The sequence below is a fragment of the Doryrhamphus excisus genome, linkage group LG8 (assembly GCF_037039965.1).
Source record: "Doryrhamphus excisus strain RoL-2023G ecotype Guam linkage group LG8, RoL_Dexc_Guam_v1.1, whole genome shotgun sequence".
In the NCBI taxonomy this organism is placed as follows: domain Eukaryota; kingdom Metazoa; phylum Chordata; class Actinopteri; order Syngnathiformes; family Syngnathidae; genus Doryrhamphus; species Doryrhamphus excisus.
This window is the reverse complement of record NC_136364.1, coordinates 12520205-12538212: the sequence shown is the minus strand read 5'-3', so window position 1 is coordinate 12538212 and position 18008 is coordinate 12520205. Positions and strand designations below refer to the sequence as shown.

The 18008-nt window shown below is 39.8% G+C and overlaps 1 protein-coding gene across 1 annotated transcript in view; it reads right to left on the bottom strand.

The window, feature by feature from the left end:
- ttc12 (tetratricopeptide repeat domain 12) overlaps positions 1–18008 on the bottom strand; it is a 30959-nt gene that overhangs the window by 9457 nt on the left and 3494 nt on the right. Inside the window, exons 6-17 of the mRNA XM_058079978.2 lie at positions 17840–17899; positions 15526–15597; positions 14861–14921; positions 13577–13765; positions 10088–10157; positions 8364–8452; positions 7515–7683; positions 6830–6919; positions 4274–4337; positions 4061–4195; positions 2919–3011; positions 2709–2777 (exon numbers count right to left, since the gene is read on the bottom strand). Coding sequence (XP_057935961.2) covers positions 2709–2777; positions 2919–3011; positions 4061–4195; positions 4274–4337; positions 6830–6919; positions 7515–7683; positions 8364–8452; positions 10088–10157; positions 13577–13765; positions 14861–14921; positions 15526–15597; positions 17840–17899 — 1161 coding nt within the window. The remainder of the gene's footprint in view (positions 1–2708; positions 2778–2918; positions 3012–4060; positions 4196–4273; positions 4338–6829; positions 6920–7514; positions 7684–8363; positions 8453–10087; positions 10158–13576; positions 13766–14860; positions 14922–15525; positions 15598–17839; positions 17900–18008) is intronic.

Genomic DNA, 18008 nt, shown 5'->3' with positions numbered 1-18008 from the left:
CGAGACCAGACATCTTGGTCTCAAAGTCAATAAGGTTGGTAGCCACTGCTGTAAGATATCACATTTCGATGTAACAAAGGTGTGGCAGAGACGGACACAAAACGCTGTTAACACTTGCATAGGTACGTATATGTGAGCTGCAATGCTAACATCTTGTTCAATTAGCCCATAAACTTGGGCAGGGGTCGGGAACCTTTTTGGTTTGCATAACCAAATTTGTGCAATTTGTACAATTTCAGAATATAAAGCCCTGTCCACACTGAAACTTTCTTGAGATTTATTTTTTGGGGTGTCAAAAAAAAAAACACTTTTGGTACTGCATGGTTTTGCACGGTACTCCTCATCTTTCTTTCTTCTCTCAACAAAATTAGCTCGCTGACTGTTTGATAAAATGAGGGAAGTTGACTTCTTCTCAATGATCCGTGTATGCTACCGCAATATCCAATTCTCATCAAGTTTCGGTGTCTGACGGCTGATATTGGCTCCGACCACCCACATGCGGGAGAAACCGGCTGGCTGGATTAAAATGCATGGGAATGTTTTATATTTTGGAGGTTTTAACACTCAATGTTTTACTTGGAAAGCAGAAAAACAATTCAAATAAATCACCAATAAACATCTAATTTTTGAGCTCATTGGTATCGTAAATGAAGTGCAGTAGATTGGAAATCTGTAAGAAAGCCACTTCCAGGCATCGCCTGGGTCATGATAGGAGGTTTGAAAACCCAGATCCTTAACTAAACCCAACAATGCAAATCAGCAACGGAAAATAGCACAAGAGCAGAGTACAAGTTTGACAAAAAGGGATGCTGACATGAGGCACTAAAAGTGAGTGACGAGCCAGACGGGTGGCGTGTGGGCCTCTTAACGGTCGTGCTTCGGCAGAGCAGCACTGCTTTAATAGCCATTAGCAGTGACAATGACACCCGGAACAAAGAGTTTGTCAAATGCAATGACATATACAGTGAAGAAAATAAGTATTTGAACACCCTGCTATTTTGCTATTTCTCCCACTTAGAAATCATGGAGGGGTCTGAAATTTTCATCGTAGGTGCATGTCCACTGTGAGAGAGATAAACTAAAAAGAAAAATCCAGAAATCACAATGCATGATTTTTTAACAATTTATTTGTGTGATACAGCTGCAAATAAGTATTTGAACACCTGAGAAAATGAATGTTAATATTTGGTACAGTAGCCTTTGTTTGCTATTACAGAGGTCAAACGTTTCCTGTAGTTTTTCACCAGGTTTGCACACACTGCAGGAGGGATCTTGGCCCACTCCTCCACACAGATCTTCTCTAGATCAGTCAGGTTTCTGGGCTGTCGCTGAGAAACACGGAGTTTGAGCTCCCTCCAAAGATTTTCGATTGGGTTCAGGTCTGGAGACTGGCTGGGCCATGCTAGAACCTTGATATGCTTCTTACGGAGCCACTCCTTGGTTTTCCTGGCTGTGTGCTTCGGGTCGTTGTCGTGTTGGAAGACCCAGCCACGACCCATCTTCAATGCTCTGACAGAGGGAAGGAGGTTGTTCCCCAAAATCTCACAATACACGGCCCCAGTCATCCTCTCTTTAATGCAGTGCACTCGGCCTGTCCCATGTGCAGAAAAACACCCCCAAAGCATGATGCTACCACCCCCATGCTTCACAGTAGGGATGGTGTTCTTCGGATTGTACTCTTCATTCTTCTTCCTCCAAACACGCTTATTGGAATTATGACCAAAAAGTTCTATTTTGGTCTCATCTGACCATAAAACTTTCTCCCATGACTCCTCTGTATCATCCAAATGGTCATATGCAAACTTAAGACGGGCCTTGACATGTGCTGGTTTAAGCAGGGGAACCTTTCGTGCCATGCATGATTTCACATCATGACGTCTTAGTGTATTACCTACAGTAACCTTGGAAACGGTGGTCCCAGCTCTTTTCAGGTCATTGACCAAGTCCTGTCGTGTAGTTCTGGGCTGATTCCTCACCTTTCTTAGAATCATTGAGACCCCACGAGGTGATATCTTGCATGGGGCTCCACTCCGATTGAGATTGACCGTCATGTTTAGCTTCTTCCATTTTCTAATGATAGCTCCAACAGTGGACCTTTTTTCACCAAGCTGCTTGGTAATTGCTCCGTAGCCCTTTCCAGCCTTGTGGAGGTGTACAATTTTGTCTCTGGTGTCTTTGGACAGCTCTTTGGTCTTCGCCATGTTACAAGTTAAAGTCTTACTGATTGTATGGGGTGGACAGGTGTCTTTATGCAGCTAACGACCTCAAACAGGTGCATCTGATTCAGGATGATACATGGAGTGCAGGTGGACTTCTAATGGGCAGACTAACAGGTCTTTCAGGGTCAGAATTCTAGATGATACACAGGTGTTCAAATACTTATTTGCAGCTGTATCACACAAATAAATTGTTAAAAAATCATGCATTGTGATTTCTGGATTTTTCTTTTTAGTTTATCTCTCTCACAGTGGACATGCACCTACGATGAAAATTTCAGACCCCTCCATGATTTCTAAGTGGGAGAAATAGCAAAATAGCAGGGTGTTCAAATACTTATTTTCTTCACTGTATAGTACAGAGGATCCCTGGAATATTGAGATTATGGCGACTAACTTTGGTAAAACTAAAAAAAAAAAACTTTTGGGGACTCGGGTCCAATTTAACTCATGTGTATTTTAGTGTTTAGTGCTATAAAAAGAATCACTCACAGTTACAACGCCTCCGTCGTCATCCTTTAGCAGGTCCAGGCAACATCCACACAGCAAGACTGCATGTTCCTATGACGACATGACAAAAAAAGACTGCATCTTACAAGCATCTTCCCTCTTAATATATGAACAGAAACAGAAATATGCTTATGTTATTCAGGATATTAAGTGCCTCTCAAAAGGGGGGGTTACATAGAGTATCTGATTTACCTGAATGACAGGTGAGGTCACAGCCGAAAGGTTGATGATCAACCCAAGCAGCGGGTAAAGGATCTCCTTATAGCTGCGGGCCATGCACTGCTTCTGCAAGTCAAGGACAGTTCACACAGATGTTCATTTGCAAAAAGAAGAGCAGAGGCTTGCAAAATCAAATGGAACACTTAGAAGTCAGACGTTTTCCAGCAAATTACCAGGAATAAACTGAAAATTTGCTAAATGGAACTTGGATTTTTGGTCCAATTAATGTTCCTATTTTCTGTTGTTGATGAAGAAGAAGATAGATGGGTCACAAAACATTTAATGTTCTTTGGTGTCTGTGGGAATGTGGGAACATTCATTTGGTAAATGAATTGGAATTTCACCTACATTTACATTTTCACATTTACAGGACTCATTTATTTTGATACCAATATCCCTTATGTAGATCTTTTAGATGCAGGAAGAATGATGTAAAGTGTGTATCTAACCTGGCCTAGGGTCTATCAGAATTTTCAATTTTCCTTGGTACATAGCCTATTGAAATAGTGGGCCACTACCGAGCTCGTTCATGATGACATAACTCAACGGAATCTAAAATCAAAGACCATGTGGTGTCTGATGGCTTACAAAACCAAATGTTCTCCAGGATTGTGTAGGTCTCGACCTCATGTATTGCGGCCATCAACCAGTTGTGTAAACAGAGGTCCATCATTTTGACACAACACTAAATTACTGGCCATAAAACACTACACACACACACACACACACACACATATTGTATGTAGGTTAATCCATGGGACATGAACTCCAAAATAAGCTGAGAGGAGCTCCTGGAGGATTTTTGAGGGACGTATTAGGGGACAAGCTAATACAGTGCATATAGGATCTATCTTTAAACGGTAAACTGGTGCCATTGGTGCCATGGCATATAGTTCCTTACGCATACGATCACAAGCCTTTGCATGGACGTGAAGGCACCAACAAAAGGTTGACTAGGCCCAGCTGACCTCATCGGGGTTATGTAGCTATTTTGTAGAGATGAGCTACAAGTGCTACCACTATTTTACGGTTTCGGGAACTGTTCTAATACTTGCTGGCTGTTAAATAAAGTTCTAACTGTTCAAAATAATGTGTACTGAAATGATCGTACTGACAATGGCATGCAGGAAGGCCTTCCAACACTCTGCATGGTGAGCAAGAGCGTGACGGATGACGTCGTCTCCAATCAGACTGCCAACCGCTGATATCAGCATGGGCAGGACATGTTGATTGGACTCGCCAATATTGCTCTGAAACGTCAACAATGAACACAATACACATGCACAATCGCAGAACTGCGTCCAAGTCAACATTTGTGATCGTCTTACTATGATTGCTGCGAATGGAACAACGACCGAGTCCATCTGGCCATTCCTGAGCTGGAGGCAGAATCTGCAAGATACGATAACATACAAGTAAGGACGTGCTGTGCTTGCTGCTACATACGGTGTGTTCGCAAACAATGAACATGTGATTGAGTTTGGCTGAGCGTGCGCATAACTTTACACTCTTTGCGGGTCTTCCAGTTGACTTTTTGTTCCTTAAAATTCAGGATCTTTTAAGAAGTTTGAAATGACTGTCACTTCCTTCGTCCGACCCCAGCAGCGATGGCGCACTGTGAGAGGCCTTGCTTATGCAGCTCAACAATCCGACAGTGTTCAAAGAGTGAAAGCTTTTTTTGCCTTTGTCATCAAGAGATCATGACAGTAGCCATGTTTACATGAGGTGTTTTCCTCTTTCCGAATTGAATCTTTCCGAATGACCTTTCCAAAAACAATGGTATCCATGGAAAGGAATATTCCAATCTCTTGTCTACATGTGCCGCTATAATCAGAATAGTCAATGGGGCATTCGCAGTAAAACGTAAACATCAACATCACGTGATACCGACTTCCCCGACTTCCCTTTCACTTGTTGGAATAACTAAGTTTTTCCTTCGTCCAGTCTTGAAATGAGTTTGGATCAAAAACAAACTTTTTGCAGCAGTCCAGTGCCGATTGCTCACCTCCATTTTTAAATCTGAAGAACATCTGGAGCTGCGTGTTACGTCATATCTGAGCATGCGCTGAAAGAACTTAAACAGGAAAAGATCAAATTAAATCTTGCTAATATTTTATAATTCAACTCGGAACATGTTTTATATTGATAGATATTTTATTTTTTAATAAAACTGGACTTGTGAATAAAGTATAGAAGTGTTTAGATTCTGTTCCACAGGTGGCGGTAATGCACACGAAAGCTGCTTGCCAACCGCCAATAAACAACAGAAGAAGAAAAACACCACAAAGAAGTACGTACCCTGACAACTTTACATTTGAGCGGGTACAAGATACCTCAATTGGATTGGGGAAAGGAATATTCCACCCCCGTGAATCCCATTATATGTTCATTCGGATTGGCACTTTTCTTTCGGAATGAGGTGTATACAAAGGTTACATTCTTTCCCTTTGAGCAAATAAACCGAATGCAATTGGAATATTTGGGTCCATGTATACGTGGCTGGTGCCTTTAAAAGTCATGGTCTGCAACTTTTAATCAGCAGATGAGCAGCCCATTTCAGTTAAATGCTTGTTTTTCTTGTCTCACTCCCATTTCCCTTTTCATAAGCATAAAAGCTGTCAGTGCAACAAGCTTCACCAATTAGGAAACCTTTCCCCAATTCTCAAATTACCGGTTGCCTCTGAAGACTACACGTGACATCCAAACATTAATGAAAACATGAAGTTCAGTGTGATTATTTGTGAACATATACTTACTGGATACTTCATTAGGCGTACCTTAATAATAATGTAATGCACTGTACGTTTGAAGCAAGATTCCCCTGGAGAAGCTTGAGAAAAATCAAGGGAAATGTATTTTTCTCACGTCCTAGCATTGATTTTTAGTTGCAACGTTGTGTAAACTGTCCATGGTGTACAGAAAACAACATATGCATCTTATTTCAAGGACTATGGGAGTATGGGTGGTCCCAGCAGTATGGCCTCTGAGACGAGGCTCACTTTGAAAAGTTCCACACTTTGAAAAACGAATCTAATAATAATACAAGATGCATGTCAAAAATACTAATAATAATGTGTGTACGCATACAATGGTTAACATGTTAATTAGAGGTGCACTATTTATGGAATTAAGACAACATGACGATAAATCCGATACCATTTAAAATGTTATCACAAGATTATTTGATGTTTTGTTGAATAATAGTGATGTTATATTTACATTATATATATTATATTAGGTTAGGACAAATCTGCAGGTCTCTTACTTCAAGGTGTGCACACATTATAGTTAAATCTAAAGTAAAAAAAAAAAAAGGAATACCCATACCCATAAGTTATGGGTATCGGTCATGAGAAGCAGAAAGTTGTCAGTATTGTTTAAAAAAAAATAGTGTTTGCCGAGTTTTAATATAATATTACCATTATTATTTTGACTTACTGTGACAACTGAATGTGAATGAAAGACAAAAAAAGGATGCCTGACATTGACTGAATTTGCTCTCTTGAGCAACAGAAGAGTGGAAAATTGATCACTCCATTTCAGTGCCCGACACGTCGACTTATTTCCCGCTGTGTTCAAGAGCCCCAGTTGTCCTTTCACGTCAGTTTTCACGAGGCCTCGGAAAGAGGAACAGCTTAAAAACGGCCTTTTACTTTCAAGAGAGAAATGCATTGATTTATTATAGATGCTAGCGTTTCCATTTCTCTGAGATCCTTTCCTTGACAAAGCTGGATTCTAAAGTGCTTTTAATACAGATATGAAACATGGAGGTATAATAGGCTGGCCACTCTGACCCAGAGGCCAGCCTATTTCCTTGCTCAGAAAAAAAAAAAAGCATTATGTAGGATGTGAGCAGAGTCGTGTTTGTAGTTAGGCAGTCATACCTCTTATCCGACGCCAAGTTCTGCAAAATGAGAAGCCCGTCCCATCGCGGCTCTGGCCTGGAGATGCACGCCATGAGGCTGCTCGTTAACCTTTAGATCCAGATTAAGAGTGGAGAGAGCGAAAGGACAGATGAGAACAAGTTGAAAAAAAGAACAGAAAAAGGAACAATGATAAAGCATTTGGGCAAATGACACCTTATTAACTTGAAAATGCAGTCCCTCAGAAACTGTGTGAAATACCAAAGATAAAAATAAAGTGGGGATTATAACTCAGGTTAATACATCACAGTGTATCATAGCAATCCCAAGATATCATGCTATAGGTGGAAAGGAGTATTTGGCTGATAATAAAGCAACAATTGGAGGTGGTACCATAACATATTTGCTTCTTTTTCAGTTAGCATCCATTGTTTCCAAATCATAATTTGAAAACATTAATAGTGCATACGTAGTGCTACTATTAAGCATGATAATGGATAATAGATAATGGACCTTCAACAATAACATTAGGACTTTGGTCATGGCAACAGTTAACTTTGTACTGTGACATTACACTGTACATTTGCTACTCTAAGTTATATCCAAGTTTCAATAGTATTGTGGCGATGCACAATAATAAAAACGCTTGATGAACTGGGGGGACTGAACAGCTACATTTGCATCCAACAACAACAAAATGTCTTACAGGGGGACATCCAAGTTGTCAGTGAGTAGACGTCTGCCATGCTCCGTCTGTGAGAACAAATGGCACAAGTCCAAGCATCCCTTCTGTATTGCGGCATGATTGGATGAGACCAAGGGAACAAGAAACTCTTTAAACGCCGGACATGTCATCAACGTCTTCTGGTTTTCCTCTAAAAAAAACACAGAAAGAGTTAAACAGCAAGAATGACACAACACAGAGCCCAGCAATGCCCACTTTGATATTTTGCAAAGCAAAAAGTTATATAAAGCCACACAGCTAGGAGACCCGAGTTCGATTCCACCCTCTGGCATCTCTTTGTGGAGTTTGCATGTTCTCCCTGTGTGGGTTTTCTCCGGGGACTCCAGTTTCCTCCCACATTCCAAAAACATGCTAGGTTAATTGGTGACTCCAAATTGTCCATAGGTATGAATGTGAGTGTGAATGGTTGTTTGTCTATATGTGCCCTGTGATTGGCTGGCCACCAGTCCAGGGTGTACCCCGCCTCTCGCCCAAAATCAGCTGGGATAGGCTGACCCCTCGTATATCCTGCAATCCTCGTGAGGATAAAAAGCATAGTACAGCAAAATTACGGATGATTTTTCCATTTTTTGTTTTTTCCTTTCTGTTTTGTTGTTATATTTTTAGAATGTACTGCGGTCCAATAAAAAAAAACAGCCACAGGCTGCAAGTTGGAACACCCCTGCTATATGTGCAAGTGAAAATGGCAGAAAAAGTGGAGCATTTCAAAATAACTTTGTTTCCTTCATGGACAGCAGCAGAGTCCTGCAAGGGCAAAATACAAAACACGACATGTACAGTGTGTATTATCAGTGTGTATTATCTACATACCATTTCCTTTGCAAATGATTCCCCAAACTTTAAGAACAGATACACACAAGTCCTGGCTGCACGGGTCCTTTGTTTCCTGCAACAGGCAACTGTGGATGAAAAATAAAAGTACTTTTTCTGACGCCGTTGTTCGTCTAGAAATAGTTTGCGCACTCACACATGCACACATCTGTAAATAGATGATTATTTGTGTTATGTTTTCTGATGTTCTGTGAACGAATATAGTTATTTTGTCATCAGTATTTTTTTCTGTTTTTTTTCTTGGTTCTTAGAAGAACAAAAAATATGGACGTCAGTCAGTGTTTTTGTTGTTTGTTTTTTCTCTGGTCTTAGGCTGAAACAACTCAATGTTGTACTGTCGATTTATAAAGACCAAAAAGGCTAGGAGCACACTATTTTCTGATTAAAGAATAGACTAAAGTTTCTTAACATAGTTCCAATGCTTATGTAGTCCCAAAACTCAACATTCCGTGGGTCTTGAAAATGCCCCAAAACTCTGGCAGTATGGAGCTCTCTTCTCTAAAAATGAGTTCATGAGTTAATGAGCAAGGTGACACTACCAATATGAATATGCCGAAATTTACCGAAAATGGTTACGAACATGAGACTTCGTACCAAAAGTCAACAAACACGGAGACGTTTGGTCGGCAACCTAAATACAATTGAAACACAGAAAGGTATCACAAAATAAATACAGTTGAAAAGCCAGCATTTCGAGAAATGCTGCAAATGTTTGACAGTACAAATTTTTCATTGTACTTTCATTGTACAGAAATGCTGCACACATTAGACAATACGAATTGCCTATGAAAATAAACTTCAATTCCACAACTTAACAGTGTGAAAGATGACATATTAAAGAAAATATTGCATTATTATTTGGTTATGTTGTTTGCATTCAATTTGTGGGACTAACATTTCCCAACAAATCTGTATTGTTTTGTGACTCTGTTAAATCAAAAACTTAGTTTGCCCAGTAATTGTACATTTCTTTAAATGAATGCTGCCATCTCGTCTTGGGAGAGCCTCGTAACGGGACACATATCACTGTCGGTAACGGTGTTGTAACATTTTAAATAGTAATTCATTTTATAACCCATTACTGGAAAACAGTAACAGCGTTTCTCCCAACAAATAGTTTACAATAACATAGAAACCGTGTTCACCTCGTTTCACCTTTTGAAGCCGAATGATAACGAGTTGACTGTAGAAGCTTGTGCGGATGATGCTTTAGCGGCCATCTTGCACTACTGCCACATTGTTACGTCGTGCGTGTATGCTGTACTGTACTTTTCTATCACATGTTATTTTATTCATAATTACCAATTGAAAAAAATCTGAGGAAAAATCCATAAATGTCGAATCATGACTAACTGGGGGGGATCTACTGTAAATCTATTTTTACCAATCGCTAGCTCTGTTCACACATTGAAAATGGCAGAGGTAACAAAGATTGAGGATGCGAGAAGTTAATTATAACCATATTGATGTGACAGCCAACGTCTGCTCTTTCTCGGACAAAAAAAAAACCCTCTGGTCTTTTACTTATTATCTGCTGATCATAATCTTGTCCTCTTTGTCACACAACAAGAGCAGAGTCAAGCCGGCCAGGGAGAATGCTCCCTACTTTGGGCCATCATTGTCTACGGCTGTGCCTATCTTCAGCTCCATCTGTCAGAGCTCCGCTGAGAGCTGACAGCCACCTCCCCTTCTGATCTGCTTACCTCCTCACGGCGCCGTTGCTGTCGATGGCGTTGAAGCCATTGTGCAGCCTGAAAAGCGTCTGGCCAGTGCCTGTTTCGGTGAAAGGAGTGAGCATCATTAAACGACAGCGGGCGATCCAAAACAAGGACGCATCCTTGTTTTGGGAGAAAGCTCACGCTTCTAAGTTGACCTGTACGTTTACAGCAAAGGATGAGCGAGGGAAGTGGGGACCAATTCCTCATAAACAGTTAGATACATTACACAGCAGGCTGAAAGAGAAGTAAGCCAGTATTTTTAATGGTGTAATGTCAACCCTGCTGAGATGCATTCAGTGCTGAGTTATATAAGTCTTGCCCTTTTCTACTGAATGGCACTGTGAGACAGGTATTACATCACTCAGCAGTCATCTAAACGAAGAAATAAAGAAGCTGGATAAGAAATGGAAGCCGGTGCAAAGGGAAATGTACTACAATGCAGCGGCAATGTCCTTCGAAAATATAATCTATGATCCTTGTCGGTGTTTGCATCTGTACTGATAATTGTGTGTAATTGTGTCATTATTATCATGTGTCTGACAATTATCAACAAAAAAATATATATATACCCATGAGAGGAAAGGATAGTGATAGATTACATGCAAACTGCGACGTGGAAGGCTATAAAAGAGTTACGCAGACTTTCAAAGTCAATTGTTGGGTCACACCAAGGGTGGTGGCAGGGAGGGGGGCAGCTTGATGAGGAGAAACTACAGCCCCAAGGTCCCTGAAATGGCTTCTTTTAATAGAAGAGAGAACGTTTTTAGGCTGATGACAAACCACTTTTTTGTTGTTTATGATTATGGTATTGCAGTGCATTGCATCACAATGAGTTGTTTCTCTTATTTTGGTGACTTTGTTTGACTAGGACAGGGCTAAAGTACTATGGATAATGCAGTGCCAGCCTATGCTACTACAGTCAGTGCAAACTTTGGATCTAGAAGCAACAGCTCGGGTTTTCATATGCCCTGGTTTGTATATGTTTCAGGTTTTGACAAAAAAAAACGATTCCTAAAAAAGTCACTGCCTCAGTTATCGTACTGCCAAACGGGATTGAGTGCTGAAAGCATCCAAGCATTGGTGATGCCCCAAATAATATAGTCTGTAAATGCATGGAAATGACCAATGAAAGGGATAAATGAACATTTTAGGTTACTTTTACTGCAGCGAGATCAACCACCACTTTCCTGTTTTCAGTCACATCAAGAATCCTGTCTCCAATAAAGGTCACATTCATTTATCCCCTACATTAATTATTTGTATTTATTTACAGTATGTGCATATCAAATTGTTTTCAGCATGTACAACTATAATTGTAAAACGATAAAATTTTGGTTTTTGGTGTGCGGTTAGAGTCTGAACTTCTGGAACACATTAATGGCGCTAACTAACGTTACACTGTACTTTGCTTTTGTTATCGTTGATATTTCAAGCTAACAGAGTAGAATCCAACAGTATCAGTGTGGCTCTTACCCCCCCCCCCCCCCCCCCCCCCCCCAATTCTCACTCAAATAATAGGTTCTCAAATGCACATCCCTACTAATGCGCTCATTCAACCACATTTGACATGTCTTCCACAACCACACTCTCCGTCATGTTGCATTATGGAGCTTCTCCACTATGGAAACACTTTTGACAGAAGCTGGCTGTTGTTGCCCTGAATCACATATGAGCAGCAATAATGGCCACCAAGGTCCCCTGTCTATCTCCAAGACCTTAGGCTCGGGTGTCATAAATTTATAGAGTGAACGAACAGGTATTACCATTCATTCTTCCTTCCTAAGAGTGACGGCTTGTGTGCGGGGATGTCATTCAGGTCATGTCGTAGACACCTGCTATCACAGATGTTTCATTAAACTGCTGCTGGGATGGCGATGTGAAAAGTTGAATACTGTCACCTATCCTCACATAATGCTCCTCCTTACCTTCTCACCAAAAAGCACTAAATGTTGCTTCCTCCATTTCAGCTGCTGTTTTAATGAGACTACCATACACAAATCAAATCAAATTGGACCTGTTTGTCCCTCACTTGTGTTATTGTTCTTGTTATTATAATTTATTGTTTATTGCATAATCCCTCTGCAGTGAAGCCATAAATGAGTTCAAATAAATTACCAATTGGGTATCTTCTAACCAGAAAGAGCATTAAAAGTTTTTACACCTTGAAAATTGTTCATATCGCTATCAATTTTTAGGAAATACAATTGTTTGCAAAGGTGTAAGGGATCTGAGTAACTAGTACTACTATTGTCGATTCCCAAGGATGTTAAATATAAACATAGGTGAGACATTCAAATTTTTGTTTTGTAATAATTAGGGCTGTCAAAGTTGACGCGCTAACGAAAGTTTCCTTTAACAGCCATTTTTTTGATGTGTGATTAACGTTCGCTCCTCCTGATTGACCCTCGGCCGTAGTTTGATTGAAGAATGGTAACTGGTACAAATATTGAGCAGAAATGGAGAAGAAAAGAGTACTTAGATTGGTAAAGTTAGCTTCAAAGCCCTGGCAGATGGCTCTTGTAGCAAGACAAAATTTACAAAATAAACAAATCTTGACAGTGTGAGAGGTCTCACTCGCTCACATTTTGTATTTGCTGAACGTTTGTGGGCGAGTTTAAGAGCTAATATGCTAATAATAAAGAAAAATAGTAATACAAAAATATGCTTGCTGACTGTATTGTTTTAAATAATGGCCCATAGTTCTGAAATTGATATCCTTTTACATAAAATTGTATGTAATTATTGTTGTAGTTGCACATTGAATCAAAGAGATTTCCCCTACTTATTATAGACAAAAACTTATTTCTGTCTGTGATTAAATGTGATTAATCCTAAATTAACTATGGCCAAAAAAACGTGATTAATCACGATCAAATATTTTAATCAATTGAGAGCCCCAGTGAAAACATGATGCTTGTGTGTCGGCTGGTGTGAATTGCCAGACCGATTTAAAATAGAAGCGATTTGAAAGCTGCTACGCCCGCGCAATGTGATGCGCCTGGTGTGAATTCGTGGTTACAGTCTGGAAAATACCGTACCACTTCACGGAGGACAGCTTTGTAAACAATCAGGCTTTGCTACACATCTTATAAATAAAGCCTGGAGCTCGTGTTTTCTGTCTTCTAGTGTCACTCCTTAATGTTGCAATGCTGTATGTGATATATGGTATCTATTCCATTGGACAAGTGCAGTGTTACGTAAAAAGTGGACAATGCGCACAGTCGTGCTTCTTGGAGACACTCCTTCTGTCGGAGACAGGTATGGACAAACTAAAAACCGTTTCAAGTCGAGTTTTTGACCAACACCACCCCAATACTGCAGTGTGGGACCTCTGAGACCTATTTATTGATGTTGAAAAATGGTCTAAAATGAGACATTTAGGAAATAATAGATTAAGATTAAGAATAGATAAGAAATATTAAGAAACAAAGGACAGCTTGGTGTTGACAGCATACTCCTAAGTAGAACACTCACAGTCATCCACTGCTCGGCACAGAATCTCCAGTATTCCACAGTAGTAGAGCAGCATCTGGCCAGGCTTTGACAGCTTCTCCAGAAGTTGAGGCACCAGCTTGGCCTTCTCCACCCCGTTGTCAAAGTCTTGTATCGCGCTCATTTCCTGGCTCTCCTTTCTCTCATCCAGATCCACCTTGGTAAGGTATTCTGGATTTGGAACAGGAACATATCCTCCTGAGACACGTCATCCTTACACAGGAACATTACTGAACAATTGGGCTTACTTTGCAAAATTGGATAATATAGTTTTTTATGATTGTCCTTGTTGTATTGTTGCTATTTCACAAAATGTTCTACCTGTAGAAAGCCTGAGAAAACTTTCTGTTTTGCAATACGGGACTTATGTGAAATAGATTCATTAATTCAAGTGAAATTCAGGTACAATATGTGCAATACCACCTTTTGTTTACTGCATTTCCACATTTTGGTTACTGCAATTCTACATTGTCTTTATTGTATAGGTTATTGTTTTTGTACATATATTTGGTAATGGTAATGGTTTTATTTCATTTGAACATGCATCAGATTACAATTGAGTGCATCACATAATCAGTTCACAGTTCCACATGTCCAAAAGGAGTAGGAAGAAGCAAAGCATATTAAATCCTACCCCTCAACTGGTACTTTAACAGTCCATAACTGTTACATTTGTTCACTTCCTGCTTTGCTAATATAATTAAATATATATATATATATATATATATATATATATAATTTACATTTATTCTGAAAAGCACCTGCCACTTTTTATATTTATATTCTTATTCCTAATTTTATTTTTTCCTTATTTTTACTTTCTACAAAATGCCCCATGGAGGTGCACTCAAATTTCATTGTATGCAATACAATGACAATAAAGGCGATTCTGACAATACAGTTCTCCCTGTAACAGCCACAACAAAAAAAAGTGATAATCTTTTCACTATTTGTGGATAATGGCTCTCACTGTGGTTTGCTGGAGTCTCAAGCTTTACCAAAAGGCCCTTATAACCTTTTCCAGACTGATAGATGTCAATGAATCTCAGCTAAATTATATTTTAACAGGGAGCTATCAATTTTTCATGCAGGGTTTTTAATCAGTTTCATTTCAAAACATTAATTTATGTTCTGTTGTGTTGTCATTGACTAATACTTACATTTCTTTCATAATCTGAAACATTTAAGTGTGCAAAAAATCAATGAATGAGAAAGGGAGCAAACATTTTTTCACACTATTATAGCCGGGATTTATTGATGCTTTACCTTTCGCCAGATTGTCCATCTGTGGTTCAAGTTGGGCCATCTTTTCAAAGCAGGTTCTACACTGCAAAAAAGGGGGGTTGGCATTCAGCCAGTTAGCACTCAGTCATTATATGGTGTGATTCACTGTCCTCTGATGTTCCCTTGAAAATCAATTATTCTTTTTCAGTGTGCAGCTACACTGACTGAATTATGATCCCACGGTATACCACCATATCAAATCCTGTCATATTGCACACATGTAATATGCAGAAAAAACATACTGCAAATGTTTTCCTGTATGACTCATTTTTCACCTCTCACGTCCTCGTAATATAATTCAAGCAAGTGCTTCTGTTTTAACATGCTGCTCCAGTTACAAGAGGGCCTTCATAAATAGGCTTCAGAAATATGGATTGAACTGGAGCCCCCCCCCCCCCCCCCCCAATGACAAAGATCCAAGGAGTTTTCACATGGGGAAAAAACAACTTTGATCTGGATGCAGTTTACCGATAAGCCTTAAAATCATATTAAGTCATTTCTGTATTGCAGGCATCGAAGTATCATCATGAAAGTGAATGAAATTACCCAAGATGCACTGCAAGCTGTAGCTGTGCTGGCACAAAAGCCATGTGTAAAATTAGAAAAAAAAAACATGATTAGGTATAATGAGCGGTAATCATACTTACATCATTATAGTTCTTCAGTGCCAGATATGCTTTCCCCATGTGAAGGTAAGCCTTTGTGCATTTTTCATTACACTAATTGAGAAAAAAGAAAATAACCAATGAATACAAAAAAACCAATGCAATTTGCAACCATGATATCAAAGAGTCTCTTGAGTACATTATATTACCAAAATTATCTTTGCATAAGTTTCCCAGGGCTTCCAATACATTCATTTAATCGTGGCAGGCAAATAAAAATAGGTTGGTACAGGTCCGGGTGCCATCTTTGGTGCTACCTAAGATTTGGCACTCATTTACATTATAATGTGAATGATTGGCTTGTCATTCAACATCCGTCCAGTAGATAGCATCGGCTGCCTTTTTAGAAGCGCTTATTTGTGCACCGTGCAAAACAGACTGATGGTCATAAAGAACCCCAACACATAAGGCAATAAAGCACCATTTGTACACAAGGTAATCCATAGTGCTTCCATAGCGCTGCACAGCTAAATAGAAGCGATTTTAGCTTGAGATCAGAGTCAGTGTTCAATGTTCAGATTTGCACATTGCCAAAGATGAGGATTGTCGCACATCTTCTGGAACTGTTCGAGATATTGGTCTTGATTTTGGTTTAGTTTAGCTGAGCTTCTCAGATCCTGAGATGGTTTATGCGGCTCTAATGTGTCAGAGGCATACTTTGGCGCAAGACCATGAAAGGACTTGTACACAAGCAGAGCTGTTTTAAAGTCGATTCTCTGAGCGGCAGGAAGCCAGTGCAGAGACCCGAGTGCTGGACTGATATGCCCATATTGTCTGGTTCTAGTCAGGACTCGAGCAGTCACATTCCACATGCACTGCAATCTTATTGAGAAGCAGACGGCAATAATGTGGGGCAAAAATAGAAAGGCTTGCGAGATGAATTGATTTTATTTACAGGAACACAACAGATAATAGACATGTGAAATAAAATACTTGGGAATGGAACCTCTAACGCCTGTCCTTTTTATGGCCACTGTAAGTGGACTGTTTCAGTGTGTCTCATTAGAAAGATATAACCCCAGAAGCTAGCAGAGATAAGCCAATGCCTCCGACGACAATCTAACAGGGGTGTCAGACTCAATCGCACAGGGGGCCAAAACTCAAACAAACCTGCCAACCTTGGCAAAATGTACGACTCCATGCAGTATTGCGAAGTGAACTCCAAATAGCACTTGCTACATGCTAGGAGTGGCAGCTGCAGGAGGCAATTATAAACGGAGCGCTCTGATTTGTCAAGAGCTTGTCACTGCACAGCAGTGTGCGGACTGTCACGGCAACTTCAAAGTGAGAGTGCAAATACGTACCAAGGAAGCAACAACACATGCAGATGTAATTAATGTCAAAATGCATGCCGAGTACAAGAAATGAGTATGTGTTGGCAGGTCTGCTTAAAGCCAACTTTAGGTCACAGGCCATCACTGTTGTGTTAAAATCAAAACAAAACAAATAGTAATTAGTGGTGCTTTGACATCCTCAAGTATTTGTAACTTTGCGATATTATGGCTAGCTGCCAGTACATTATGGATAAAACTATATACTAATGTGGCTTATTGGTCCATTCTTCTCATACCTACATTTGTTGATTATTGTTGATCCAGCCTTTTCTAACATTCTATAATGCAATATACTGGTAGATAAAAGATTGTATGATTCATGCTGATATCAGATTGCTATCAACATTGGCTAGTAACCTGTATCGGTATTGAAGTGAAGTGGAAAAACGTTGTATGTAAAATTTGGAAATATGGGCCGTCATTTTAACACAAAAAATGAGATCCTGTTAAAAATATCACAGTTTTGCATGTTTGTGGTGAATGGCGACCTGTCCCACTTTGTTCGATGGTCCATGAAAGCACCATCTAACTTCCTCCCATGCTGCTCAGATAGACTACTATCATGTATTTTCCTGTTTTTCTTTCACATCCTATTTGGTCCCAAATGCTGGTACAAAGCGAGAAACAGTGAAGTATAATCTTCTCTCGTACTGGTGGGTGGTGACTCTGTTCATTTGGTGCTTTTAATTTGACGTTGTTCCTGTTTTACAATACATAATAAATAAGATAAATAGCCTCAGGTACGGTAGAAAAGCATTTGTTTACAACAAGTCCGTGGTACTTACAGTACGTAGTATGTCTCCTAAGTGTTCATTCTGTTGACCCATCCGAGTGAGTCCTCTATCTATTTCCTCAAAAGCTCTTGGGATAAACAAAGAATGGCGCCCTGGACGGTATTATGATAAGTGAGCCTGCAAATGGCTGGATGCTGGATTCCTCCTAACATCCAGCTGGACACTTACCCTCAGGGCCCATTCACAGTCACTGATGGCATCTTTGTATCTCTGCAGCTTGATGTAAGCCTGTGGACAGCAGCAGACGCAAACATCAGACACGCTGAGAAAGTCCAAAATACATTTGGCTTCACAAAATAAGAAAGCCAGGATTAGGAAATTACACAGCATCTCATCT